The 27,854-nt window shown below is 37.5% G+C and overlaps 10 protein-coding genes across 10 annotated transcripts; 4 read left to right on the top strand and 6 right to left on the bottom strand.

The window, feature by feature from the left end:
* Positions 1-782: 782 nt before the first annotated feature.
* On the bottom strand, positions 783-1,211 carry BATDEDRAFT_28299 (uncharacterized protein; the record flags this gene model as incomplete). The annotated part of the gene is made up of 2 exons (XM_006682552.1): positions 783-1,061; positions 1,149-1,211. 2 exons carry the CDS (start codon positions 1,209-1,211, stop codon positions 783-785), a joined length of 342 nt encoding a protein of 113 aa, XP_006682615.1.
* A 464-nt stretch (positions 1,212-1,675) lies between these two features.
* On the bottom strand, positions 1,676-2,346 carry BATDEDRAFT_28298 (uncharacterized protein; the record flags this gene model as incomplete). Its single annotated transcript, XM_006682551.1, has 3 exons — positions 1,676-1,732; positions 1,819-2,091; positions 2,296-2,346. 3 exons carry the CDS (start codon positions 2,344-2,346, stop codon positions 1,676-1,678), a joined length of 381 nt encoding a protein of 126 aa, XP_006682614.1.
* A 753-nt stretch (positions 2,347-3,099) lies between these two features.
* BATDEDRAFT_92367 (uncharacterized protein) lies at positions 3,100-7,515 on the bottom strand (the record flags this gene model as incomplete). Its single annotated transcript, XM_006682628.1, has 21 exons — positions 3,100-3,359; positions 3,444-3,610; positions 3,689-3,778; positions 3,842-3,887; positions 3,957-4,029; positions 4,089-4,112; positions 4,184-4,200; positions 4,273-4,323; positions 4,407-4,568; positions 4,656-4,799; positions 4,886-4,974; positions 5,035-5,186; positions 5,258-5,403; positions 5,473-5,517; positions 5,587-5,904; positions 5,971-6,063; positions 6,122-6,244; positions 6,372-6,663; positions 6,742-6,895; positions 6,962-7,123; positions 7,395-7,515. 21 exons carry the CDS (start codon positions 7,513-7,515, stop codon positions 3,240-3,242), a joined length of 2,589 nt encoding a protein of 862 aa, XP_006682691.1. The 3' UTR covers positions 3,100-3,239.
* Positions 7,516-7,900: 385 nt separating this feature from the next.
* BATDEDRAFT_28296 (uncharacterized protein) lies at positions 7,901-9,311 on the bottom strand (the record flags this gene model as incomplete). The annotated part of the gene is made up of 3 exons (XM_006682550.1): positions 7,901-8,324; positions 8,409-8,777; positions 8,953-9,311. The coding sequence occupies 3 exons, from the start codon at positions 9,309-9,311 to the stop codon at positions 7,901-7,903; spliced, it is 1,152 nt and encodes a 383-aa protein (XP_006682613.1).
* A 764-nt stretch (positions 9,312-10,075) lies between these two features.
* On the top strand, positions 10,076-10,237 carry BATDEDRAFT_7636 (uncharacterized protein; the record flags this gene model as incomplete). The annotated part of the gene is made up of 1 exon (XM_006682493.1): positions 10,076-10,237. A coding segment is annotated over one exon (162 nt), but the record flags the coding sequence as incomplete, so codon positions are not given.
* Positions 10,238-11,036: 799 nt separating this feature from the next.
* BATDEDRAFT_92480 (uncharacterized protein) lies at positions 11,037-12,095 on the bottom strand (the record flags this gene model as incomplete). The annotated part of the gene is made up of 4 exons (XM_006682627.1): positions 11,037-11,210; positions 11,446-11,676; positions 11,797-11,934; positions 12,003-12,095. The coding sequence occupies 4 exons, from the start codon at positions 12,093-12,095 to the stop codon at positions 11,037-11,039; spliced, it is 636 nt and encodes a 211-aa protein (XP_006682690.1).
* A 222-nt stretch (positions 12,096-12,317) lies between these two features.
* On the top strand, positions 12,318-15,536 carry BATDEDRAFT_92366 (uncharacterized protein; the record flags this gene model as incomplete). The annotated part of the gene is made up of 12 exons (XM_006682673.1): positions 12,318-12,551; positions 12,636-12,781; positions 12,853-13,146; positions 13,271-13,718; positions 13,780-13,964; positions 14,036-14,144; positions 14,358-14,470; positions 14,538-14,756; positions 14,814-14,939; positions 14,997-15,114; positions 15,187-15,275; positions 15,383-15,536. 12 exons carry the CDS (start codon positions 12,318-12,320, stop codon positions 15,534-15,536), a joined length of 2,235 nt encoding a protein of 744 aa, XP_006682736.1.
* An 885-nt stretch (positions 15,537-16,421) lies between these two features.
* Positions 16,422-17,659, top strand: BATDEDRAFT_92399 (uncharacterized protein; the record flags this gene model as incomplete). The annotated part of the gene is made up of 2 exons (XM_006682672.1): positions 16,422-16,504; positions 16,561-17,659. The coding sequence occupies 2 exons, from the start codon at positions 16,422-16,424 to the stop codon at positions 17,657-17,659; spliced, it is 1,182 nt and encodes a 393-aa protein (XP_006682735.1).
* A 1,233-nt stretch (positions 17,660-18,892) lies between these two features.
* Positions 18,893-22,943, top strand: BATDEDRAFT_92400 (uncharacterized protein; the record flags this gene model as incomplete). Its single annotated transcript, XM_006682671.1, has 13 exons — positions 18,893-19,209; positions 19,535-19,632; positions 19,733-19,867; positions 20,360-20,442; positions 20,527-20,602; positions 20,671-20,846; positions 20,920-21,059; positions 21,148-21,257; positions 21,359-21,504; positions 21,575-21,784; positions 21,860-22,215; positions 22,286-22,730; positions 22,803-22,943. 13 exons carry the CDS (start codon positions 18,893-18,895, stop codon positions 22,941-22,943), a joined length of 2,433 nt encoding a protein of 810 aa, XP_006682734.1.
* Positions 22,944-23,032: 89 nt separating this feature from the next.
* BATDEDRAFT_567 (uncharacterized protein) lies at positions 23,033-25,937 on the bottom strand (the record flags this gene model as incomplete). Its single annotated transcript, XM_006682486.1, has 8 exons — positions 23,033-23,331; positions 23,486-23,723; positions 23,804-23,912; positions 23,990-24,103; positions 24,190-24,338; positions 24,423-25,653; positions 25,726-25,772; positions 25,833-25,937. Coding segments are annotated over 8 exons (2,292 nt in total), but the record flags the coding sequence as incomplete, so codon positions are not given.
* Between the last annotated feature and the right edge of the window lie 1,917 nt (positions 25,938-27,854).

Raw genomic sequence — 27,854 nt, 5'->3', positions numbered from 1 at the left:
GGCCCAAACCTTTGATTCTTTTGAATGAAATATACACGAATATAAACTATTTGATGGAATAAGACTTGAAGTTTTTGATTTATCAGTGCATCAACATATCATTGACCTTGTCAAAATAATCAAGCTATACTTGACGATTCATTAGAGTATCAATCAGTAGTCTTGTGAACATGCATAGTATTGACTGAATCAACACCAGCCATATATTGCTCTTGAATCTGTCAAGTTCAATTCCATCATATTCATTAAATCATCTTCAATTCTCTTATCTTGTAGCCAAGACTATATATTCTGCCATCAAATGGCAAGCAATCTTTCACATTTGTAAATCTACACTAAACACTTGCATTCATCCACTTGGACATATACGCAGTCGTTAAAAGACGCATTCAACTTGTTCATTCCAAGCCATATTTGCATATACAGTTTTTGAACTCGGTCAGATTCACAAAACTTGAATCATGAGTCTGATGGACATCAAGATTAGCTAACCAGAAATATTATTGTAAGCCTTTAAAAACAGTGCATCAAACCTGGTGACCACTTTGGGTCATGACTTTTTATACTGGTCGAGCATCTGTCAAACTTAATCGAGACCGAACACGAAGTTCATCTAAAGATACAAGATGATCTGCCAATGTTCTGTATGCAATGGGGAGATGTGTTCGAGTCGACCTTGCATGAACAAAATTCATGCTTTGAGACTGCTTGTTCTGGTAAAATCATTTGAATATATCGAGATTCAAAGGTTAGTATGGCAAATCTGTTATTCCGAGTTGTGGTTATTTGGCAAAATTGATAGTAAAATAGCTTGCCATTGAAGATGGAAAATCTTTGGAGTTTTCGTCGGTCTTGTAATGATCTGGAGAGGTTTCACCTGCTAGTGTATCTATGCTAGACATGACCATGTCCTTGTCCTTGTTCTTGTCCTTGTCATTTTTTTGTTTAATTGGGGTTTCACAACCATCTTCCTCATAATTGGGTTCGTCAAGTTTTTCTGTTGATGGCGACGCAACTAAATAGTCATATTTTGCTAGGAAAATAACCTTTAATCTTGCCAACTACAGATATATTCACATAAAACAAACCACTAAACAAGAGTGATAAAGTGTATAATAAACAATCAGTTTCATAAAATGATAATTTACAGGATAATATTGTGTCCTAAACTCATCAACAAAGTTGATTGGTTCTCTCCTGGTGATCGGCATGGAAATAAGTTAAATTTTTGAAATATACAATGATTGTTCTCTTGAGCTAGAGCGTATGAGATGCTAGAATACAGCAAATATGAATTTTTAGAGTTGTATCGGCAATATCGGAATGGTCAAACCAAATTTGATTGTGCAATATATAGTTATTTCAGATGAAGAGAGGTGACAGCTCAAAACTATAATTTGTGAGCGTCATATGACGGACATTGTATTTTGAACAATCAGCTAATGTGTAGTAACAGAGCCAAGCAAATATTTAACCATTGTATATTCCAAAGCAAAACAGAAGCAGAGATACAAGTATTCCATTTTACGTGAATATAGCTGTAGATATAATAATAGAGTAACAAGGTGCTGGAAATATGTTTACATGTAAATCCCAGTAACAATGTTGAAACACTCAGCAAATTATGCCTATAGAAGCTGCTGATCAAGATTAATGTAACAATCATGCTACAGCTTCATTTAAAGTATTGCCATTGTCCTGAAGGTGGGGCGACCTCGAGAGCCTCGTGTGCCTACATTCATCAAACAGATCGTTTAAACGAGTCAGGCATCAATCTACCCATAGCACAATACTCATAAACATACTGGACCACACTACCTTCCATTTTTCTATGCTAGGAATCAGTTTCAGCTCCATCTCGGCCTGGTAGATAAGTTCCTCGATTTGTCCTGCATTGATCTTTTGTTCAATGGCAGCAATATCCTCGGTTGTTGCAACTATATTGAGCCTCTCACTGACCAGTTTATGAGTACTCTGTCTGTAAGCAGATTGCTCTGGAAGTTGCTGAAGAGAATGAAGGATTCGGTTGTACAGCGACGATAGCTCTGGCTTTGAATTTGGATGCACTGGAAGCCCGCAAAGACCAGTTGTCTACTCAAAACAGAACAGTTAGCAGCTATTCTTAAAAATCCAAGACTAAGCAAGAACCATCTAATCGGACGGATCTTTTATCAGAAACATAGACTCGAGGCATCATTGCCAGTATTCGTATAGAATCAAGTGTAGTTGCAACCAAAGTTACAACAAACCGACAAGACATACAAAACAAAGGAATACGACCAACAGTAGACTCACCTTTTTAAAGGCCGAAGTAGCGGTCTGTCGCAGTAATACGGAGAATTGCATTTGATCAATGGCCAGTTGTATCAACTAGTCAAAATCACTCGACCAACAGATTTTGTATGAAAAATAAAATAACATTCGTGACCAGGCTTACACTCGCACATCTTGCCATATTATTAGGTCTTATTCTGTAATATAAACGTTCATCTTTTAGTAGTTCAAGTTGGTGATTCCTTGACAAATTATTTGTAAGGCGTCCATCTACTCAAGGGAGAAACTGTAGTATCTACCAATTACATCCGTATTCACGTAAAATGAAGCACTGAGTATTGATGCATAATAAACAGCCAGTATCATGGCATGATTCTTGTCAATTCACTGGAAAATATTGTGTCATGAACCCTTTAGTTTACTGGTCTTTCTCCTGATGATCGTCATGTATAGTTACATTCCTGCCATCTTTGTTTTCAAACTAAAACGCGAGCATATCCGAGATTCTAGAATACAACAGGACGAGTGTGTACAGCATTGTATTGATAACATCAGAACTCAATATCTGAGTTATGATTAATAAATATGGTGATAGACAATGTATGACTATACCAAGTAAGGACAATCTCAGTTCAAAACCACAGTTTGTGTACATTCATATGATGGGTGTTGCTTTTTGAATAAGTAATCAATATCTAGTAAAAAATACAACATATATTTAACCATTGTTTATTTCAAAAGAAAGTCAGAGATACAAGCGTTGCATTACGTGAATACGGCTGTCAATATAAAAATTGCCATCTCATTTCACTTGGTGTATATGTTAATTGATCAATACCTCGTTCATTATTTTTAGCAGAAGCGCTTAAACCATAACCCAAATATGCTCAAAAAGTATCAGGTTTATAATCAGTGCTCATGTCAACCACAACAGCTTATGATTAACGTACAGACAATCAATTTCGTTAAACTGCATTTTTGGACGCTTGCATTTTCCAAGCATTCTCTGCAGCCTTGCGCAATTCCGCCTCCCGCTCAAAAAATATCGCTGTTGTTTCCTCATCCTCATCACTTTCTTCAACAAACTAGAGTATTCACAATAATTTATCAAAAATCATAGCCATATAAATATCACAATGATAAAGAGATTGGTTGTTTTGTGGATTTACCTTTGAAGACAGGTTGTTGACTGGTTCAGCCGTTTTGGCTTTTTTAAAAGAGCTACCAGATCTAGGGCGAGCAGATCGCTTATGTCCTTGCAAAATATCAATTGTTTGAATAGCAGCTACTAGATCACTGTTGCTCCACATTACTGGAATACTAAGCGATCCATGCTCTAGTTTTTAAAACATAAATGAGCAATGGTAAAGCACCAATATGCAGCGTTTTCAAATAATCAAAAATCTAATATTACCATGATTTAGACTCAGACATGCCGCTTCAAATAAAATTTGCAATTCATCACTGGTATGTATCAACTTTTGGATCATTTCAGAAAAAGCAGCTATATATACAATGCAATGTTAGTGTATCTCGACTAGTCGGCTATTTGATGACGAATACTTACGCATCGTTGTATGTTGCAAAGCTGCTGTAAAAGAATCTCGAAGTTCCTAAAACGCAAACTAATGAGCCATTATTCAGACCAAGTAGCTGCACAAAATATAGAATTACAACAATACCTTGAATAAAGTGGCCTTGATATCTTGACGCATGGCAGTACCCAGCCAGTACTCGAGTGCTGCGACGCAAAAGCTAAATTGAATCAATAAGCAAATGCAATATCAAGCAAAAATCTCAACACAATTACTCACATTGTGTCGCTAATTGAATTCCTACTGAAAAACAATGTGAGTGAAACGCTAATAGACTTGTAAATGCAATCCAAAAATAGCCAAACACCACTTACAGCACATCCTCATCAAGCTTAAACCAGATATTTAAAATTACAAAAATTAGTGGAAACTTCAAGTGCTGCAACATATTAAAACATCTTACTTTTGTTGTTTGTGAATTATCTACATTACCCGATGTTGAACTAAAAAGAATCTGTACACGCATATCATCATGAAATATTTAGTGCGCTTACAACACTGTAGTGATAAACATTTAAGAAATAAATAAAGTCGTACATTGATCATCTCCAAAGGTCCCCTATCCTTATTTCTAGATATTTTCGTAATAAGCGCTTTTGAAACCAATTTCGTAAATTCTTCAAACTCTTTCCCAAGAAGGGCTGCAGTTGAGCCAACATTTTTGGTCGAAACATGATATAGAAGAGCAAGAACGGATAGCTATATAATTTGCGGGCGACAAGTTAAAATTCCAAATCTCATAAAAAACAAACGAGCTCTTGTGTATCTTCAAAAACTAACGGCTACCTTGAAAAATGGTTCATGATATTTTTGTTCACAAAACAGGCGCTTGAACATGCTCAAGATTTTTGTTGCAATTGTTGGCGACAAATCAGGATAGTATTTAAGCAGTTTGCAATATGTAACAACTGTTGATTCGGATGCAAATCCCTAAAGATAAATTACTGTGAAAAACAAGATTCCTATTCTAGTCCAAAAGCAAAGGACTGTATTCCATTCTACAAACTCCAGCTTACTGCAACATAGGACTTGAAATCAAAGGCATTTTCTGTATATTGCTCTTGGTGCCGACTTTCCTCTGTATCAGACTCATTGTACATGATATCTATAAATTAGCATAGTTTGAAGATTTAGTATACCAATATAAAAATGCTGAGTAGCCAACGAAACCAAGACCTGCCTTGATCCTCTGTATTTTGAGCATCATTTTGAAGTTTTTTAACCTTTTTTCTGGTGATTAAAAAGCCTCTTTTAGCAGTGTTCCGCTTTGTCACATTAATTAATGTGTCAATGCAGGCAACTAATGCTTCTAGATAGCTGGATTTGAAATATTACATAATCAGCAAAAAGTAAATCAAAGCAACAGTAACAACTCGACTGACAAGTACCTTTTAGTATGCTGTTTAAATTCTTTACATAAACTTCTCAAAAGCAAAGCATTGCCGTGCTCATAGTATAGAGCTGATATAAGCTGAGTGGATAAATCGCAAAGCTCATCATTGCTTGACTGAGAGAGTTCTTCAACAACCAACAACTTCAAGTGGTACCAACTGTGGATTAGCAAAAATAAAATACATTTTCAATTGAAATCAGTTGGCCTCACCAATTCATCCAAAAAACGGAGACATTGTGTTGTTTCCAATGGGTTCTAATAATATAAAATCATGTTAGATCTGATTTACAGCAATTCTATTAAAATAAGCCAGCAGCGTTTAACCTTTTCGTCACGACTTGCGGTGAGACGACGGATGGTGAATGCAAGATTTGGCACATTAAACACACCAAGTATGGAATCCACACCAATAGGAGTACTTCCAATGCAAGACATGCGTCTAAAACTAAAAGCAAACTGACAGAGCCATAGATAATGCATGTTGTCGCTGTCCTTTAGTGATGTCTTTTCACGATCAAAATCGCGTTTCAAGGATATGGCCAAGTCGTTAAACGCATCACTGACAAAAGTTGATGCAATCTTGCCAAATAATTTTCGAACTGTTGGAGATTCGATGGAGATTTTACTGTCTATAGCAGCCAACTATGTATACAGTTATATGAAAGGTTAAAATAGTTACTGGATTTGCAAATGCATCATACTATTTACATTGCGAGTTTTCCCTCTAGGAATGTCCGTAATAGCAATGTCCTTTAGCACATCTTTAGTGGTAATATCGCGAGTGTTGATCCTAGACCCATTCTACAAATGCATGATTAGTCTTCACTACCACAGATGATTATAGCCATCGTCAATATACCGGTAGAGACACTGTCAATGTTCCTCCAAATCGAGAATGTCGAGAATGTTTTGGGTTTGAACATGCTGTTTTCAAGGATTGTTCTTTTTTCAGCAATGTGGCCAGTTGCTCTCCTTTAGGTTTCTATACATGGATAAAGAATCAAACGCGGGAATCAGCGTTACAGAAATACAAGCTCCGAGTCAGCACCAGTCAGACAAAAATGCATCTCGATTGTCAATAAACATTAAGCAACTACAAGGCATAGTACCTCTATGAACAGTTCCGAGATATCTCGTCGATGGAAAATCATGTAAATAATTTCCAAAATCAAAACATTCCATCCTTCAAACTCTTCGCTGGATAAGCTTCCACAAATCGATAGTAAAAGATCAATAATTCCATCTTTTTCAAGCTGTATGATCAATCGTTCCTGATGGACAGATCTCCAATGTGATTCGGCAGACGCAGTAACTGCAACCTGCACGTCATTTGCAGCAATCAAGTTTCGAAATAAACTAAAAAAAAGGCGTAGTCGAGTATGATCATTTTCGGCCCGTTGTCTAAGTTGTAAAAATCAATTAACCAATATGAATGGCATGCATAGCAGGATTACCATTTGATATATGCATTTAAATTACTTGTATGGAATTGAGAAAAGATGAATCAGAACTGTCAAAACAGACGAAATCACATTATCCTTGAGGAATGCTTCTTGATATTCCTTGATTTCGTCCTGATATTTTGACTGACCATTTTGGTCATACGGCCAAGTGAGTGGAACCAGCAGCTCGCCTAGACGCCAATAATGTCAGTACAAATACTGCTAGATTAAAACATCTAAATGGCGAAATCACTTACACACGAGGGCAGCAACCTTGAGATTGTTTGAACGGACACTAGTAATGAGTAGTGGAAGTAGATCGTTTTGTAGCACATTCCACTTGCGTAGCAGATTGTGCACATGCCTGTCCTTGGTTTGCTCAGCCGTTCGAAGAAACCTCTTTAGATCCCGAAGACATGCTGTTTGAAACAAAACATTGGGTTTCAGTAATGAATTAGAGCAACCTTTTGGTCCCAACAAACTGCTGGATCAAGATTGGCTATATATTTATTAAATATCTATTGTTTCGAGCTGACAGTTGACGGACTAGTTGATGTACTAGTTGATGTACTAATCCATGTGTCCGAATTAAAATCACACCATGTAACTTGACTGGCATTCCAATGCCTTGTTCCTATGACCATAGCTCAATCCTTTCCATTTATTCGACCTAAAACAGCGACTACTCACCAATTGAATCATCTCCTGGAACATAGACAGGCTCGACGCCCTTCTCTACAGTCTCATACCCTCCCAAAGCAGCACACACAGATAGAACATGGTTATCAAAGTATTCATCGACTTCGGCCATATCAATTGATCGTTGCAGTGTCTGGACAAGATTTACTGCCGTATTGATGTAAAATGAAATAAATAACAAGAGTGCCAAAATACACGATAAATAGTCCTGCTTGATGTCAAATTTACCGGACAATATTATTCAACTTTTTTGGTTTGCTGGTCTTTGCTCATTCTTTACAAACTACAAAGCAAGTCTTGACATTTCTTCAATCTTGACATTGGGTAACTATCATGCATAATTGTATTCCAGAAATTGTTCTCTTGAGCTAAAACGTATCTAATATTAGAATACAAGAGTTTCTATAAAAGAAACAATCAATTTCTAGTAGTAAAATACAACGAATACCCAATTATTGTTTATTTCAAGATAATCACTGCAAAATAAATACATGTTATTACGTAGATACAGCTTTAATTTCCCTCAACTGGACATTATATCGTGGTTGTCCAGACGGATTCAAATGAAACTGATTGAAGCAGTCCAAACACCAGATGGAAGGAGTTTCTGCTGTATGCAGATCATCCACTGTAGCATATTTGGCATAGAATACACCGCATACATGGCATTTAGGCATACATATATTAGTAATAGGGGTAGATATAGGATAGTCTTTGCGGTATTTCGAATCCACGTTGGGATTAAAGAGTCCAATTTGGTCAAATGTCATCAGATGGCCACAACTTCCTTGGTGCATGTACAGATATGCCTGATTCAACTCAATCGACAACTGCCACAGCTTTGTCTCGTCCATTCGAGCTGCTTTGATCTCTGTATTCCCAAACGACTCCTTATCCAATTCCATCCATGATCTTATCACTCTATCACATCAAAGTCTTGGTGAGTAAATTGAATGCCAATCTCATCCAAATTTTCGGCCAATTTTTTTGAAAAATATTGCTTACCTGCTACAGTCTACTGCGTTATCTCTAAGATCCACATAAAAAGTGTTTTCAATGAAAAAGTAGCCTGGCCTTGTCTGTGTATTTTGAGCTTCGTTTCCAATCAAAATCAAATCGCTTGAACAAAGTAGAACATCCCGAAGATCAGCAAGAGTCTGTCCACCAAGTATCTTTACCGATGCAATCTTTGTAGTAAATCGTTTGGGATTGAACAAAGAAACATGAATGACCAGTTCAGATTGCATACTTGGGTCGTCTTTTTCGGTCGAAACAGAAAATTCGTCTGTATCAACATAGATTGCATTTATATCTTTTTTGACTACCGACGCTTGTCTTGGAAACTTGCTGGAAAGTTTAGTATACATTCCTGGTCTAGTAGTAACATTTATTTTACAAATACGTAAATAGCGTGAGATTCCTACTCGACTCGCTTTAATCTGATTAAAACCTTATATTCCACTGCTTTCAAATACTCTTAATTGCTAGAATCAAGATCAATGTGATGATACTAAACAGTGTACAAGCCAACGAGACACTAATATTATACCTAAGCGATTTCAACACTCTGCCTCCAGCTGGAGTTGGGTTTGCTGGATCTTTATCCCACCAATCAGAGGTCATAGATAAAGAGGGAAGGGCTGTCAATTTAGCTGAAGTAGATACACTGGTAGATGAATTGGTTCCTGTGTTGAATAATGATGCAGTTTTTGGTTTACAAACTAACTTCCTCTTTGAATGCGATGGTACACTAATGGGCGGACATGAGTCTGGCAATGTTGACTCCATCGCAAGTGCAGTTCCCTGTCCGTCATTTGTATCAGATGTTGCAGAATACTTCAGATAGGCATCTCGACAATCCCTAATTGTCTGAACTCCGTCTCGCTGAAAGGATGTCAAGGCAATCATCAATCAAGCTGAGTTTGGTATTGATGATGTCGATAAAAACTTGGTCTGCGTTGACTTCAAAATACCACGTGATTGAAACTTGAAGATTCTAAACTGGATAAATTGTGCTATTCAGTTTTATTACAACTCTATTCATGTAAAATGAACTACTTGACAAAGTCAAAATACATGATAATCTTATGAAATAATAAATTCCACATTTGACACTTTTTTAATCTTGGAATCTGCTTTTTTGAACTAGAACCAGGCAGTTTTAAACTACAACAAGGATTCAAGACTTCAATATCTGGATCACAATGGATGAATTGGGTGATTGTATGATTGTACCAAATGAAGACAATCTCAATCCAAACTATAGTTTGATTATACAAGCATCATAGAATAGACGCCATGTTGAATCAAGAATGTCAATTAAAGTCGATCTGTAATAGAAAAGCGTAACGAATACTCATTGTTTATTCTGAAGCAACACAAGAGCAGCTATTCAAAAAAAAGTGCTTCATTCTACGTGAATACGGCTGTAAAATAAACTACGTTCACTAACATGCGAGTTATTGTTATTAAACTAGACACCAAAACACAGAATCAACTGTAAAACGGGTTCTTTTTGTGATATCGGACAACTTTGCATTTTCATGAAATTTAGTCCAGATTATGAAATGAATTGAAACTTGATCAACTCTTGACTTGGATATCCCATTCTTGTTATGGGCCATTGGCCTCGACAACCAAGCCAAGTGGGCAGTATTTTAACACAGAGACGGTTAAGTTTTGGTGATCAAATACTAGACAGTGCATTTGGCGGAGGTTTACTGACAGGCTCTATCAATGAGCTATTTGGACCAGCATCAGCTGGGAAAACACAGTTGGCATTACAGCTCTCACTGCAGGTGCAAATGCCGTTTTCAATGGGAGGCCTTGATGGAGGTTTGATTTAATCTTGATGTTCTTGCTAATTAGAAAACTGACTGCTGCTTCTATTATCAAATCTAATTGGACTGGACTAACACTTGGCTTTCCTTGATGGTTTTCAAGGTGCAATGTATATATCAACAGACAAAAACTTTCCTTCTGTGAGATTGCTAGAGTTGAGCTCTTTTTCAAAAGCTCATCCGATAGTATCCAATAAAGGCCCAGACATAGCGTTAGATCGAGTATTCGTGTTACGAGTTGGCGATCTAGAAACGCTACATCATCTGATAATCTATCAATTAGAACAGCATATGATTCAGAATAATGTTCGCCTTGTGGTTATAGACTCGATTGCCAATAGTATGCGGAGTGATACTGAATCTGATCCAATTGATTCTTGCGAGCGAAACCAATGCATGGCAGAAGCCCTTATTGTTCTTAAACGTCTGGCTACTCAGCTTCAAGCCGTCGTTCTATGTATCAATCAAGTATCATGGAAACCCGCCATCAAACATATTACTTCTCGCAGTGAAGTTATAAAAGGGCGAGAGCATACAATGACATCATCTAATGACATACAAGAGCTACTAGGCAGAGCATGCGATTTACAGCCAACTATGTTCAATGTCATCTCTATATACATGAACACAAGTTTTTTTCTGGACCGCGATCCTCCAGCATACACACCTCTAAACAATATATCTGCATTACGACACATGTTTGTCATGTATTCCCCAGAACTTTTGTCAGGAACAGTATGTAAACTTCGTATCCACAAATGTGGTGTCGTTGGAGAAAAATAAAAGATTCAATTTAAACATACAGAGCAGTGGATGGAATGATGTGGTTTGAATCTTCAAACATTGTATCGATGGGAAATTTATGCAACAGATCATGGCATGATTCAAGCCCTAAAACAGCCTTGTGCAGAACACCGTCAGATTTAGGCAAAAGAAGTCCTAGTGTCGATAGTCCTTTAACCAGTGCCTAAAATAGTAAAAAGGTTAGTTTTTAAAAACAATCAAGAATTATGAAAGGTCTGCAATTGCACATCAAAGCTCAAGAACTTGCCATGGACACGCACGCAGCCCAATTACCGCTGTATAGATTGCCAATTTTTAGCTGGTAGGGATTAAACTCCTAGTGTGTGCACATGAAAATACAAATGATCCATCAATCTTGTAAGCACCAACCTATTTTAGCAGCTATTAAAACGAATTACCTTGGGAATTGTTAACCCAGAAGCTACGACTCCAGGAGCATATCCTGTTAGATCTAGCCCAACAACATAGACTTTTTGCACAGACAAATTGGAAAGAACAGTGGCGGTCCACTCTCTTACTTCTGCCTCAGCTAGCTCACTAGATGTCTCAGTGTACAGCACATGCTCATTCAATCGATACACATGGCAAATAGCCAAAACATCTTGAAAAGTATTATGACCTTTCGAGCACTTGTAGAGCGTGATAAAATAGAATAAACCGACGATATGACTGTTAACAAAGTATGATCAAACCATGTCTATGACAGAGATTGGAACCCTCATCACCTTTAGCTTTGAGATCAGAAACACCTGGGCTACTAAAGTTTTGACATCTGGAGTCACAAAATCGGTTGCAAAACGAGTGTTTCCAGAAACAGACCAAGCAGGCATAGGCTCAATATTAAAAATGACTACATCTGCCTTTAGCTTAGACTCCGCATCAGATGGCTATTCAACAGCAGATATAGTCAGTAGTTCAAAATCTGACAATCTTAAAAACATGATCTGATACCTACCACCCAATGCGAACTGATGTATGCTGCTGTGGACAAATCAGACAGTGTCGCTTCTTCGCTTTCGTCAGCCTCGTAGTCATAAACGTTTTGCATCTTGTCAGTGTTGTAAGCCAAATGCTTTCTGCAGCAACTCGGCTTGTTAACGTCTTGTCATGTGATTTGAAGTTTGAATCTCAATCTATTTTTGCAGTCTATCATCAAATATAACACGTTTGCCTTAAAAATAGGGAATAGTCCCCAAATCTATAGTTGATTCCAACAAGGCAAATTGCGAGTCAGATAGCTTATCTCAAATAAACACATTAGTTTAACCCAATGGAAGAGATATATAAATGCACGGACTATAAAAAGAGTTCTTTCTCGGGCTGGCTAGACACTGAATGTAGAATGGATACATATCAGTCTGCTCTGAATAGAGGTCGAAACAGCTCCAAAATGCATTTTTTTGGTCACAAGCGACACAGTATGGATGGATTTAGTGCACATAGTTTTATTGATTACACGGAAAGTTTAGGAAGCACGGTGGGGTCTTGGGATGAAAGCGAGCAAGTATGTTGTATCGCTCCATGAAAATATGTTGAACGCTTCAATGTGAATATTAATTTGCGTCTTCATTTATAACGAGTTGCTTAGGACTATGATGCAAAGGCTACACATGAAGTCCAAGATATGCTTGAGCATTTAGATGAAGTGTTATACAAAGAAAGTCAGCCCTCTGACAAAGATAATACATTGTTGGAGGAATGCAACGAATGGTCATTTTTATTTCCTCATTTTAGGTATGTTGCCAGTCCATCTGAAATTCATCTATTAATCAGTTTTTAATGGCGGGTTTATCTCAATAATACAGGGTGCGAGGAAATCAGTTATCCCTAACAAAGGAGAGCGGATATGAGCTTATTTGTCGGGATATGGCTCAAAGTCATTCCTCGTGTCCATCAGTTCCTGAATATTCGTCAAATACTTTTCAAAATGATAGTATGAAAGTGCAAGGAGTTAGCTTAGCATCCAGCACTGTAGTTCAGCATAACTACACTCCTGAATCTGAATTAAAAGATGTCTATGTTTTGGGTGAAAGTAGGAGCATGGTAGATTGGACAGATCCTGTTGTGCGACTAACGCTTTCTCGGTTACGCGACGATCGGTATGACAACTCATACTGGTAAGGCCATCTTCAGTAGTCAAGTTTAAAATGTGTCAGACTCGAATATTTATCACAAAATAACATGCTTCTCATTCAATGTATAAATCTACTTGTACACTATCAGGGCTGTATACCAATGCAGGCCAGTAAACGATCATGCATACAATTATGAACTAGATGACGGGAGCCAAACACCAACACAAAGCAATCCTATCAAGCTGACAAAAACCGAACCTTGTCTTGCAATCTCGGTTGTCTGTGATGGCATTGGTGGAGTTACTGCACTCCAAAGTGCTCTTTTGAAGCTGTGGGGATCAAAACATCCAGGAAGAATAGCAGTAAACGTTTTTGCGATTATGAAGACTAAACATGAATTGCCAATCAATACGTTGCCAGTAGAAAATACAGTTGATAAGCAACATCGATTGTTGATGTGGACAGTGTTTGATTGGACACTGTCTTGTTCCGACTCTTGCAATTTTGATACGCATCAACATTCTGATCAACCCTACTCTCCAACTTGCAGCCAAAAACCTTATCTTGGGCCAGTTGATTATCTAGAAATTTTTCAGGTCAGTGTTATGAGTATACTTTGATATTTATTCATTTTATTGCTAACCAATTTGAATTTAGACACATGCAGCTTATGTGTTTTTATGGAGTGGCAGCTCGTCCGATTTTTTTTTAGAATCGGCCAGTACACTATCTCAAAAACTGCAAAACGAGTTAAATCAAGAAAACCGTTCTACCCACCTTCTTGGAGAGGAGGTATTTTCTACACACGGGAGTGCCGAAGAGTGGCTTGCATGTCATGAAACGTTGGTATCGATTTTTAAAAATATTTTTATTTTCAACTATTCCCATGTGTACTTATTGAATTTTTTGGTAGATCTGATATTACCAACCATTCTGAATCGTATCAGCAACTTTCAGAACATCCATATGCATCTGTACGCGAAGATATTGTGTCGAGTGTATTTGAAGAGCTATGGGCCGAGGTAATTTTTTTGACATGCATTCTTTATACAAACATTGCTAAATGTGGTTATTACATGACAGATTGTTCCAGTATTTCACGACTTGGTTTGCAAATATGCCCAATGTAACTTGGCGAGTTTGTTAGTATTTTTGATTAAATGCATGAATGTCATATACTAACCCATTTATTTACAGCGCTGCATCCACACAATAAAATCTCTTTTTCCGATCAGGGTGTTGGCATGCATGAAGTGTGTGTGGAGGATACACTGCCAAATTTGCTTAGCGCTATAACTATTCGTTCAGTCCCGCTGCAAAAAAGAGATTCTTCTGCTAGATCAAGACTGTAAGTAAATTTTACTCGAGAAATGTTTATACTACCAAATCATAACATATATTGTTTGGTTGTAAAGAGATAGTTCTGTCTCTACTTTTCAAGCTTTCAATTCTGATTCACAGACTGCTTCCAATCGTCCTGTATCTGCTTGGAATGTAATTCGTCCAACATCCGCTCGTTCATGTGCTACTCGACCAACCTCTGCAAAAAATCAAGATGCACATTACCATATTCAGCCTCCATCCCGCATTCCTTCAGGCATTTCAAAAGCTCTGTATATTTCCAATTGGAAAAGGTACTATTGTCTGTCAGTTGACTTGTTTTAAACACCTTATCTGATACTTTTTGATAGAAACAATCCTGGGATGAGATTGGTTCCACTTTTAGCAACGCAGACAGGAAATGCTACTGCAATAAATGACGCGATTTCTGTTACAAATATTGGATTTTCAAAACAAGCTTCCTCTCATATAGGATGGTATGTATTTTGATATTTCCAATCAATTTATTCAAAATCCAACTCATAGTCGTTTAGGGATGCTTCTCGAGGTACTTCCCAAAACCCTCAGCAGCATCTAGGCAAAAAACTTCCTCCAATACGTAGTTATCTGGGTTCTGAAATGATGGTTTCAGATATCCCCAATATTGCAAAGGTATATTTAACTTGCAGTTAAATTTGATTTTGGTTTAATTTAAATACACACTGATGTTCAAAAATCGTATAGCAAACCAAACATGTTTTGTTTGATCCAGCTGCGATGGACTTTGCAGACGCACCAAGACGAGTGCCTTCTCCTCGGTTATCTTCAGCAAGGTACTTTGTTGTATGCTTTTTTCAACTACTTATCATGAGTTATTTTGACGACATTTATTCACAATCGTATTCCTGTATAACCTTGCTAAATGTTGCATATATTTCAGACGTCACTCGTCAGCTTTGCTAAGAAACAGGGCATCTCGTCCAAATACAGCAATAGAGGAGGCGCGATCGACTGTGAAGCTGATTTCTAGCAAATCAATCAGCCCAGTCATGGGAACCAAAATGATAAAGGGGTTCAGACGCTATAAAAACTGACAATGAAGCATCCTAGTTTGTAAAAGTAGTATAATGAGTACTTGTAAATCTGGTCTGGTGGGCTAAATATAGTCGATTAGCAGCATCGGTCTAGATACTGAATGTCTAACCAATATTGCAAGTTTTGTATTGCAAATGCTGCATCGATACGCTTAAAAACTGTGTAGTCGTAGAAATAGTTTAAAAGTGAAATAAACTACCCAATGCGAAGTTTCGGTAAAAATCGAATGTCAAAACATGAATGGCTAGGAATTACACGATAAATAGTAATTTTCAGCCATTAGGCCAACTCTCAATATCTGATCTCAAAACTCCAGGCTCAATGTAATTCCTTATGTCGCATTATATTACAACTGTATTCACGTAAAACGGAACATTAGATGAGGGTGCCAAAAACACAACAGTCAATATCATGAAATGATAATTCTCAGTAGATTTTACTTGTTCAATATCTGCTTCCTTGAACTAGAGTGCCAACGTGTCTGATATTAGGATACAACAAATATGAGTTTACACCTTGGTTGATAATATCAAAACAGTCAAACTCAGATACTGGGTTGCAATACATGAGTTTGGTTTCAAACTTGATTGTACAATGTATGGTGATAACAAATGAGGGATTAGGGTAGATTCAACATTATAGTTTGATTTTGTGGCATAGTATGGTGTATGTTGCATATTATTGAGTTGAGAATGACAGTTAGTCAATTTCTGATAGAAAAGCATAACAATATTCAAGCATTGTTTATTCAAAAGCAAATGGATTGCAGGATAAATACAGAAAAATGATATATTTTACACGGATGACTAATATATTCAAGTGATTGCTGAATTAAACCATTTTTAACTAAATACTGCAATTCTAAACCTGGTTTAGTTTGTATAATGACTGGTTATTACTGTCCAAAAGACGCTGGCCGTACAGAACTGGCACTAACAATAAGCCATTGCGAGGATACAATGAAAAGGTATACTCGCGCTTGACCTATTTAATCGTGTAGACAGTGAGCTAATTCTGTAATAGACTTGACAAAGTGCTGCAGCAAGACTGCAGTGAATTACTGCCGACAAAGTGTCTTGTTTTGATTCAAGATAATACTGCTTCTCCGTTGATCGTTACCCCATCCAAACCACTACCAGGCACATCTGAAAAACAAGCTTCCAATTTTGACCAGTGGAAAAGAATACGCTATGCACTTCTCGATTACGCAGAGCTTTTATTTCAACACATCAGGTCATTGTATACATTAGATACTGGAGATGTCGTATTACAGGTAGCAAAGGCCTTTGTTTTGTCTGCCCATTGCCAACAAATCTTTAAAGCCTTCGAGTCATGCATTTATCTTGCTGCATCTTGGTCTTGTTCTGGAAAGTATTCTGCAGAACGACGTTTTCTATATAGCCTCATCAATATCCTACAAGCTACTAAAAGAGTATTGATTGTTCAGCAACACCAAATTTCGCATTCTGGGCAGGCTTTAAATTCAGATCCATCCAATTTATCATCTTCAAACAATTTAGTTGGAGGTCCAACAGCTGGTATAAATCCTGCTATTTCGGTTAAACAGATCGAAAAATGGCGCATCCAGACACTGCTGACCGCGCTAAAACGAGCTGGAAAGTCACCATATCGGCGTCATTTTGGACAAAAGGGACAAATGTCTTTTGATTCAGCGTCAGGATCATCTAAACTATCTCAAGATCATGCTACGTTTGTCAAGCGAGAGGCTAATCGAGCAGGTCAAACATTTATTTGGGCTCTAAATGCGTTTTTAGACGAGATTACGATTATGGATCAGCTCGTTTCTTCTTTGCCTGGACGCTCAACAGATGATGATCAGATTTTTTTTGAACAGTTGCTTCAATCACTACATCAAGGAAAGGCATGGATACGTTATGAATTGCCATCAACAGAAAAACTTGACGAACCCAATTATGAGGAAGATGGTTGTGAAACCCCAATTAAACAAAAAAATGACAAGGACAAGAACAAGGACATGGTCATGTCTAGCATAGATACACTAGCAGGTGAAACCTCTCCAGATCATTACAAGACCGACGAAAACTCCAAAGATTTTCCATCTTCAATGGCAAGCTATTTTACTATCAATTTTGCCAAATAACCACAACTCGGAATAACAGATTTGCCATACTAACCTTTGAATCTCGATATATTCAAATGATTTTACCAGAACAAGCAGTCTCAAAGCATGAATTTTGTTCATGCAAGGTCGACTCGAACACATCTCCCCATTGCATACAGAACATTGGCAGATCATCTTGTATCTTTAGATGAACTTCGTGTTCGGTCTCGATTAAGTTTGACAGATGCTCGACCAGTATAAAAAGTCATGACCCAAAGTGGTCACCAGGTTTGATGCACTGTTTTTAAAGGCTTACAATAATATTTCTGGTTAGCTAATCTTGATGTCCATCAGACTCATGATTCAAGTTTTGTGAATCTGACCGAGTTCAAAAACTGTATATGCAAATATGGCTTGGAATGAACAAGTTGAATGCGTCTTTTAACGACTGCGTATATGTCCAAGTGGATGAATGCAAGTGTTTAGTGTAGATTTACAAATGTGAAAGATTGCTTGCCATTTGATGGCAGAATATATAGTCTTGGCTACAAGATAAGAGAATTGAAGATGATTTAATGAATATGATGGAATTGAACTTGACAGATTCAAGAGCAATACATGGCTGGTGTTGATTCAGTCAATACTATGCATGTTCACAAGACTACTGATTGATACTCTAATGAATCGTCAAGTATAGCTTGATTATTTTGACAAGGTCAATGACATGTTGATGCTTTCAATGTATTCAAAATATTTAATTTTCGGACTTTTCGGACTTTTTTCATGTTTTATTCACAGCTAGTGACAAAAAGCATGAGAATGAAAGGAAGAATAGCAAAAGAGAAATTGTAATCATCACCAGTGTGCATCATGCATTTGAACAGTACTTGGATTCAACTACACTTTCAAGTTGTTATTTCTCAAATATTGATTGTTCATCTATTGATCGTGCTTTCTGTACCGCGGCTACATTTGGTTTGACACGGCCAGTTTGTTGCCCATCTTGATTGAGTATATGACAACGTACCTCATTTAGTGTTCTAACAAAAGAGTTTTGGCGCTCCATCTATATAGAGTCTGCACTAGCCTATACGATTGTGTAATTTTACAAACCAAAAACTCGTATTTCAAATATGCTGCAACAATCAATTGCTCAAGTTTTCAAAATATAATAAAAGTAGAGTTTTCTATATAACCAAAAAAACATATTTTCTTTCCTTTCTATTCCCATTGTCGCTGTGACCAAAGTTTTAATTCAACAATTACCAAGTAATGGGACGAGTGACATATCGACTTGAAACAGTGAAGCGACGAATTCACAATAATTCAGGAGAAAATGATATTCTTGTGGGTGCATCTATTCCTCAAACACTACGTGCTATTACTGTCAAACTTGCACAAGTCAAAGCTATCAAGGATAAGCGTGCAATGCTCAAATATACTGAAGAGTTGTTGGAATTGTTCGGACGCACCGAGGATTGGGCACAGGTCGCAAAATATTCCCGAGAAGTGCAGGAACTTGCGTTTGCATTAAAAGAACCGCTCAAAGAAGCCAAAGCATATCAGCAACTATCGTTGGCATCGAGCAAGTGAGTTGAGCTGTAGTGTCAATGTCGGAATTCTAGTTTTTCAAGTAGCTGATCATTTTGGCACGAACTGCAATGCAGATTAGGAATCTATACAGAAGCAATCTTATATGCACAAAATTGGCTAAGCAAGTCGAAAGAGGCAAAAAGTGAGGTCGATGAGCTGGAAGCTCTCCTAGAACTTGCTGTCTATCATATAAATCAAGGGTAACCCAATTGGTGTCTTGAATTCCAACTCTGGTCTGCTCAACAGTTGACGCTGCTTATCTATTATAACGGAATTCTAAACTATGCATCTTTTATTTGTTAATTGGCGTATGCATCGTAGTGAGAGTTTGGACGAAGTGGAAATATCCAAAAGAGCGCATTTTGATAATGCACAGTTGCTGCTACGAGATGCTGCCGGTCTCGTCAAAAGATCAAAAGGTGAGCTTTACATCATCACGATCTCGATCTCGGAATTATTTTTATACTTTCAAGTTGCGACTTGTAAATTCACCTCTACCGAGTCCCGGATTCTATATAGATATTAGTCCTGAGCAAAAATTACGAGGGCGAGCTATGATTGCCATGAACTTGGGCATTGTGTATAAATCTAGCGCTGCTCCAGATAAAGGAATTGCTGCAATACAAAGATCGCTTCAGATTTTTTCTCAAATAGGTAGTGTTTATTGCGTTTCATTGATAATTGCATTCATGTAAAATGGAACACTTTTGCAGAAACTGCCTCTATTTTGCGCTGGAATAGACAATGGTCGAATATTTGTTGTTTTCCTACTGAATATAGACTTTAATTGTTATTTTCAATTCTTGGAAATATAACAGTTATTATACGATGATCACAAACTGTATTTTTGAACTGAAATTGCCCACATTTGGCATAACCATACATTGCATGATCATCAAATTCATCCATTACAATTCAAATACTGGGTTCGACTGTTTTCGAAAAAATTCGACCAGTTCAAAAGACACAATGTTTAGTAATTTGGTGTAAAATCATTCCGTGAATTGATTGTTTATTATACACTGGCAATCTTGTCTAGTGCTTTGTTGCACATGAATACGGCTATAATATGAGTTTAATCAAGTTATAATGCAAATTGATGAGCTTTGTGATACCAAGTACTAACGTTTCATATGCTTGCATTAGGAGATATTCAACAACAGGCAAATGCATTTTTCAATTTAGCAACATGTTTTGATGTAAAATTGGATTATGCTCAAGCGCTCAAGGTAGACTTGTTTGATCAACCTAATATAAAGCGTATCAAGTTTATTCCTGCGTGCTAATTTTCAAATTGGTTTTGCCAATACTAGTTTGGGAAACAAGAACAGGAATTGTTTCATAAGCTTGGCGATATAGACGGCGAGCTCAAGTCTCTTTGGGATAATTGTAGCGTTTAATGATATTTTTTGATCAAGGTTATAGTATGTTTGCTGATTATACATTGACTGATTTAGGTTATCGTTTACGAAAACTTGGACAATTTGTTGAGCGAAAAATTGCTTTAGAAAAATATAAAGGTATGCTTGAGATTATTGAGTTATCATTGAAGCATGGTGCTCACACTTGCCAATATTTTACAACAGAAATTTCAAAAAAATACAATTATGCAGAAGAACTGGAGCAATGCCAGGTAATCACCATGCGTTTATGATTTTCCGTTGGCTGGTAAATCATGGCTAATATCACTATATTGTTTTTGTCAGGATGCATTGGAATCGGCAAAGCGAGATATCGAGCTTTCAAAGAAATTGGCACCATTATCTCGAACAATTTTAGATGCACAGCTCAAGAATGAGTATCGGAGACAATATATTTCGTTGAGCGAAAAGGCTAGCATAAACATGTATGAATCAGCCCATATTCAAAAGTATATTGGAGCGATATATTCCGGGTTATACTCTAGTCTAAATCGTTACTGTGATTACGTTTAGGGAGTTGGGGTTGATTACAGATGAAGTGGTTGATTTAAAAGCATTGCTGAGTCTCTCCATCACTTTGAAAGAATCTGCTAATCATATCAACAAAATAAGATATCGTCTAGGTACATTTAATAGTGTTATGTTTATCCACGTATCAAATTTGTTTGAAAAGATACCATGATCTGAGCATATGTTTTGTATATTTGTATTTTTGAATCTTTAGGCGAAGCCTATTTTAATCTGAGTCAATGGGAGTCTGCTCAAACTTATTATCGAGAGTTTATGAAATATGACGACGTGGATTCATGCGATCCCATTACATTGAATGCCATGTGGAAATTGATTCAAGCAATGACCAATGGTGGATCAGTAAGTGTAAAGTTGGTCTTTTTGAAGTTTCAAATAATGATTATATTCCATATTTACCTTTGATTGATAGACATTTCAGATATTACGAAAGTTGCATAGTGATGCGTTTGATTTGGCTGAAAGGCTTAAGGACGTGGAGATGCAACTGAAAATCCTAGAAAGTTTGAGACATTTATGCCAAAGATTTAACTTTATTGACCAAGTCAAGTTTTTGACAGCCCAGATTGAGTATTTGAGTTCACGTACACGTTTACAAAGCTCTAATCCTAGTAGTGCTACTGTAAGTAATCAAACTTGCTTCAGTGGCCCAATTATACAACACTGATTACTTAACCATTTTATAAAATAATTGTAGGACGATTTAGGGTCGCAAGATTCTGAAGATTTTGAGCAAATTGATTCACAATCTTTTGAATGTTCAAGTGCAAATCGTCAAGTATTATCGTGCAATTCGCACACGTCAGATTGCTCTAAGCAAAACATAACGACTACTTCCTCGTCTAAAAGATTGCGTGACCATCCAAAGCCTATCAAAACTATTAATGCATCAAAGGGTATTGTCGATCTTGTTTCCAGCCCAATCGACACAACCAATGCGACCACTTCAAATCCACTCTATTTAGAGGCACACCAGCAGCTACTGGATGACAGTGATGATTCGGATCATTCTGGTCCTGTTGTTCCACTACAAAGGGGACGTACACGAAAAAGGTAGCATATTGAATTTATTGTACCTTTTTTTAAATCTGTTTATTTATTCATAATTACTGTATAATGATAGAATTTTGGCAGAGTCAATGTCGGAAAACTCGGATATTTTTTCTGGAAAAGCAAGCATAAGTCTACCAAAAACCACTCATCAATGTACTGATCATATATACGAATCAAGTACTACATTGAATTCACTAGAACTGTTGTCTTCCACCGGGATGCATTCTAAAACAAATCCAGAAACTGTGACTGTGCACTTACCACCAATTAACACTCAAGTGATTTGCTCTTCTCCAATTTCAACTGCACACACTGCTTCTTCATTAAATAGCCCTTCAGTACATTGTTTAACACCTCGACAAAGCACCGCTGTTCAAATTGAATTTCCACACTCCCATACCTCGTCAAAATTGCTTGAAATTGAGTGTACCAGTGGACCATCAGGAACTCCAAGAACAGTGGGTTGGGTCATTGCAGAAGCTCGACGCAGGTACCTCCACGCGTTTGATGGACAAGTAAGTAGCATTGATCTTACCACTCAAACAATTGTTGATGCTTAGATGAACATTAAAAATGATTTATTGTAGCCTCCAAAATTTCAGTTGGCCATGAAAGGAAGCAAGGATACGTCTGAGAAATTACTAGCGGAGCGAGAAACCGTGCTAGATTTGAGCAGTGACAGATTGCTACGGCTCAAAGCCATTTTATTGCCTGCCGCATCAATATAGCATTTCAAAAACAAGTATGTCGAGTGGTAGAGTACAACTCAAGCTGTCCCAAGAACTCGCATCAAGCATTTTCCTACATCTGATGCCATGACATCTTTCATGGGATCTTCAAACTTTTCAGCTAATAATATATCAAGTAGCCGCCGCAAGCCGTGAATAAGCGCCGTGGCACGCGGGAATGCTCGGAAACGAGCAACTTCTCCAACAGCAATAGCGTGTCCATCATGCAGCGTGTCTATTGCTCCACCAAACATCAGTATAGAAATTGGTGAAGCAGGTGTTGGATCTAAAATAAAAATCTTGGATGTAGCAAGTTTTCGATTAAAGGCAAGATGCCCATATTGATATTTGGTAGTCTCAAAATTTATAGATGATGGATGAATGAAAACTCGTCCTGCATAATGGTGCATTTAAATGGTAGTATGAATTAGAATCGAGCATAGTTTTTTGTTGATATCAAGTGTTAATGAATCGCATATAAAAGTAATGTGGCAAGACTATCATACCATCATCTTTGGTAAAGTAATGGATATCTCGAGCACGAGAATCAATAGCAACTGTGCCATGTGCAATCTGTTCGTACTGTTTTTCAGGAAAGCGGATTCGAGCAATATTAGGATACAGTCCAGCAACGATTACTGCCTTGACTATGTTAGGGTCTGCTACAGTTGAGCTCACATTATATTCTTTGAATTCAAGATATCCAATATCTACAAGAATATCTCTAAACTGCAATCGACGATCTGCAATATTCTCAAGATTGGTATGTGATAGATAGTTCTTGAAATAAAACATGTAGTGGTAAGCATTGATAAAATTTAAAAGGTAGACATTTTCAAAAGTATAAATCATAATCATACCTTTGAGCAAAAATCACGCCGTTGAGATGTAGGTAGTTGCACCCATTCGTCAAATACTTTGCATGCCGTTAGTAAATCACTTTCTCCGTCAGAAAATTGTTTACGAATTCTAGTTCAAATAGCGATTAATCATGGTTAGGTGATGTAATTCAAACCAACAGTGATCAATTAAAACTGTAACTCTACTTTGTTGCTTCGGATTGATCTTGAGAGTCAGACGGAAATATAAATGGACTTTTTTCTGACAAGCATGCCGCGATTGTAAGTATAGGACCAACACATTGAAATATGGCTCCAAATCTAAATTTAAAAACAGCAGATTAGTTCAACTGTTAAACTTTCTGTTTAAGCAACACTACACAAATAATAGCAGTGATATAACGTACAGTAGCATTTTGGATAAACGAACGTCTGCTGGAATTGCAGACATATGCTTTCCAAGATTTGTCAGGTTCTCGTGCTCATCCAAAGCATTAATTGTTTTTAAAAAGTCTATTGCGCGATGCACCATTTCAATAGGCGGTGGTGTAATAGCCTAAAATAGTAATCAGGTGCATATATAGGCATCAAGCACTTTACCGCAAATTTAATACTGAAGCAGTGTTTAAAATAGCCATACCTTGAAAAGAAAGTTGGTAATATCTTGAACATTCATGGCGCGAATTTGAAGACACAGCTGCTCAAGCGGAGTTTGTAAAATTTCCGGCTCAGGAAACGGATTCATCCGGCTCTTTTCAAAATGACTAGTAAAAAGTTTGAAGCAATAGCCAGACTTGACACGGCCAGCTCGACCACGTCGTTGTTTGCATGCCGCTTGGGAACACCACGTCTCCGAGAGAGTAACCACTTCATTTCGTAGGGTAATTTCTTTGACTTTACCAGAATCAATGACAAACACTACGTCATCGATAGTGATACTTGTCTCGGCAATGTTGGTGGCAATCACAATTTTTCGTTCAGAACGACGAGTTGGTCTAAAAATCTTGGATTGCTCGGTGTTGGTCAGATTGGCATGTAGTGGATATATGCAAAGATTTTCATTTTTCAATGATACATCTTGCTTGAGTGTATCCATGCAACGTTTGATATCTGATACACCAGGCAAGAAAATTAAAATAGCTCCGTCATCGTGGTTTTTACAAATATAAGACACAGTCGCTGCAATCAGCTTGTGGTCAATTCGAAGAAGCTTGTTGCGTTCGGCTATAGCAAGAGCATTTTTAATACCATCAGATAAATCATGATGACTCCACATATCATCAAAACCATCTTGATCACTTTTTAAATCAATCTGTGATGCTTCTTTACGACTACTGCTTTTTTGCTTTGGAAGATCTGGTATATAATCAATCATACCGAGAATGTTCTCCAAATGCAGATCAGTTACAGGATACGTGAATCCTGGAATAGTCATAACACTGCATAAAAAGTATGAAGAAAAAGTATCGGCATTGATGGTTGCACTCATTAAAATAACACGCAGAGAGCTCTTTTTTTGAAGTAAATCACGCAAAAGAATAAGCAAAAAATCACTTTCGACACTACGCTCATGAACTTCATCAACAATGACATGACTGATACCGGTAAGAGTGGGATCGCCAAGTAGCATTCTTAATAGAATTCCAGTGGTACAGAACATCAATCGGGTATTGTCACTGCGAGACGTGTCTCCCCTAACAGCATAGCCAACCATATCACCAACTGTTTCGCACCGCTCATCAGCAACGCGTTTGGAAAGTGCAATTGCACTGAGTTTTCGTGGTTGTGTACAAATGATGTTGCATTTATATGCTATTCCTTTGTCAATACAGTCTTCAAGAATGAATTGACCAACCTGAGTAGATTTTCCACTACGTTTTACCAATACAGGATTGTTTAGCGTCAATACCAAATTCTACAGTACACAGCATATTGATTCATACCAGCCAGTTTCTCCACAAAGTACAAGAGCGTTACTTGAAGAGAGAGCCTATAAATAAAAAAAGTTTAGAAACTGGCATGCATTAAAAATGAAATTTATATACAGTACCTTGCAAATCTGATCTTTGTAGTTTGCAGAAGGAAGTTTTCTTCGAATTGATTGCATATGAAGAAACGCAGAATCTACTTGTTTTTTAGACAATCTTTCACGTAGTTCTTCATCCGAGAGTCTTCCATTCTTTGTTGATGACTGTTTTGAGCGATTGCGACCACGCTGATGCTTTGCACTTGATTGTGATGTTTTGCTCTTTGGATTGACGCTCAAGACCGTTGAATCAACCAAAGTATCAGCCGTTGACGTATTATCCTCATTTAAAAAAGTAGAGGTATCATCGGTTGGTTTGCCTAGATCTTTGAAAATGGATAGCTGCGTCAAAGAGGGCGGGTTTTTGATAATATCGGCGGCACATTCCTCAAATATAGCTATGACGGCATAAATGACGGGAGTACCTAGTAATTTTATGGCTTCCGACATAAGCTTTTGTGTCATACTTAGACGAATATATGATGGAAGCTGAGCTTGAATTACGATTGCAGGAGACTCGTATGGATAATTTGATTCAGAGTGGATGCAGACCACTAGTTTTGATTCTATACCATTCAATACTTCAGGCCGAATGTCAACCGAAATCATTACACCTTCATCAGTGGTGTTAATTTCAATTTGATTGTCAAAAATAGAACGCAACACATCCATTTCTTCCATAAAAGTTTCTTTGCAATCCGATGCATCTACTTCAAGGTCAAAAATAGAAGCCTGATCTGTATCAAGAAGTTGCATGCACATTCGAGTAAGCGCCAAATGCTCATTTCCCTCACACTGATCTAGTTGTAATGCGCACATATGGCGAGGAAATCCCCACCCCACAAGGCGTTGAATGCTATATTCTTTAGCAAGTGATTGTGTAGTGTGTTTTGCCAATGACACGGTGGAGGCATCAGTTCGACCAAGCTGAGATGGAAAATCATCATCAGGAACATGCGCACAGAGCCATTCCATAATACTATGAGAAGTATTGCATATTTGTGCTGCTTCGATTACATGAGTTTCTCGAAATCCACGCAAAACAAAACTTTTGATGAGTTTAGCTTTTGAAGCGTTTGTAGATCCAGATTGAAGTTCCTTAGTATCAGTGCTTGTCTGTTTATGCGAGTCTTCTATAGTATTGTTTGCCAGATTGTCCTGAAGCATCTTTTGAAGTTTGCTGAAATTGATGCGTAGTAAATCTTCAATAGCATGAATATCGGATTGTGATATTTTAATGGAGGGATAGTGAATCCATGGACCTGCCAGTTTTGACTTTTCTTTTTCGGCAGCAATGCGCTCTCGTACCTGAGCAGTTTTTTGTATTTCCCTTTCTTTGATTTCTTGAGCCAGAAATGGATCTGTTGCATAGTCCAACTCTGCTTGCGGTCCACTGCAAGATTTTCGAATGCCCTCAAATTTTAACCATAAATCTCTTTGTGTGGGTGGAAGTAGACGGTATGCAGAAGTATTATGGCATACTCGATGCAAACCAAAAGTAGCAGCAGCCTAAAATGGTATTTAAAATCACAATATATGGATGAGCGATTGCACTTTAACTGAATGCTCAATCATCTAAAAATCAGTATATAATTACGGATAAGACAAGATTCTAGTTAACAATGTATATGCACTTGCATGTCTGGCTTCTTGTTCACTCTCGTATTTTTCAGAAGTTTTCCAGTAGATTTCACGAATCTGACTGGTTTTTTTATCCATTTTGGCAAGTTTTACCGAGCCAATCCAACTACCACTGCTCGAGTCTTTACGACATTGGAGAATGGGTTTTTTCCATCCTTGTTTCTGACAATGCTCATGGAGTAGATTCAATGGAGTTTTTCCTGTCCAGCTAGTTCCATAGAGTTGCTGCTTGGCAGTCATAGGAGGAGCACTGTCGGCATTCTTCGAATCCGACTCTTTAGAAACTTTAGATTTAGATGACTTTGATTGTTTAGAGTTGTCTGTTGCAGCAGCAGATGGAGCTCTAATGATTTTTGGCGGCATGCCTTTGAATTGAATGTGTTTGACAAATAACTAATTTTCGAG

The sequence above is a fragment of the Batrachochytrium dendrobatidis genome, assembly GCF_000203795.2.
Source record: "Batrachochytrium dendrobatidis JAM81 unplaced genomic scaffold BATDEscaffold_17, whole genome shotgun sequence".
Classification (NCBI taxonomy): Eukaryota; Fungi; Chytridiomycota; class Chytridiomycetes; order Rhizophydiales; genus Batrachochytrium; species Batrachochytrium dendrobatidis.
Note: the sequence above shows the minus strand (reverse complement) of the source record. Positions and strands in the feature narration are given on the sequence as shown.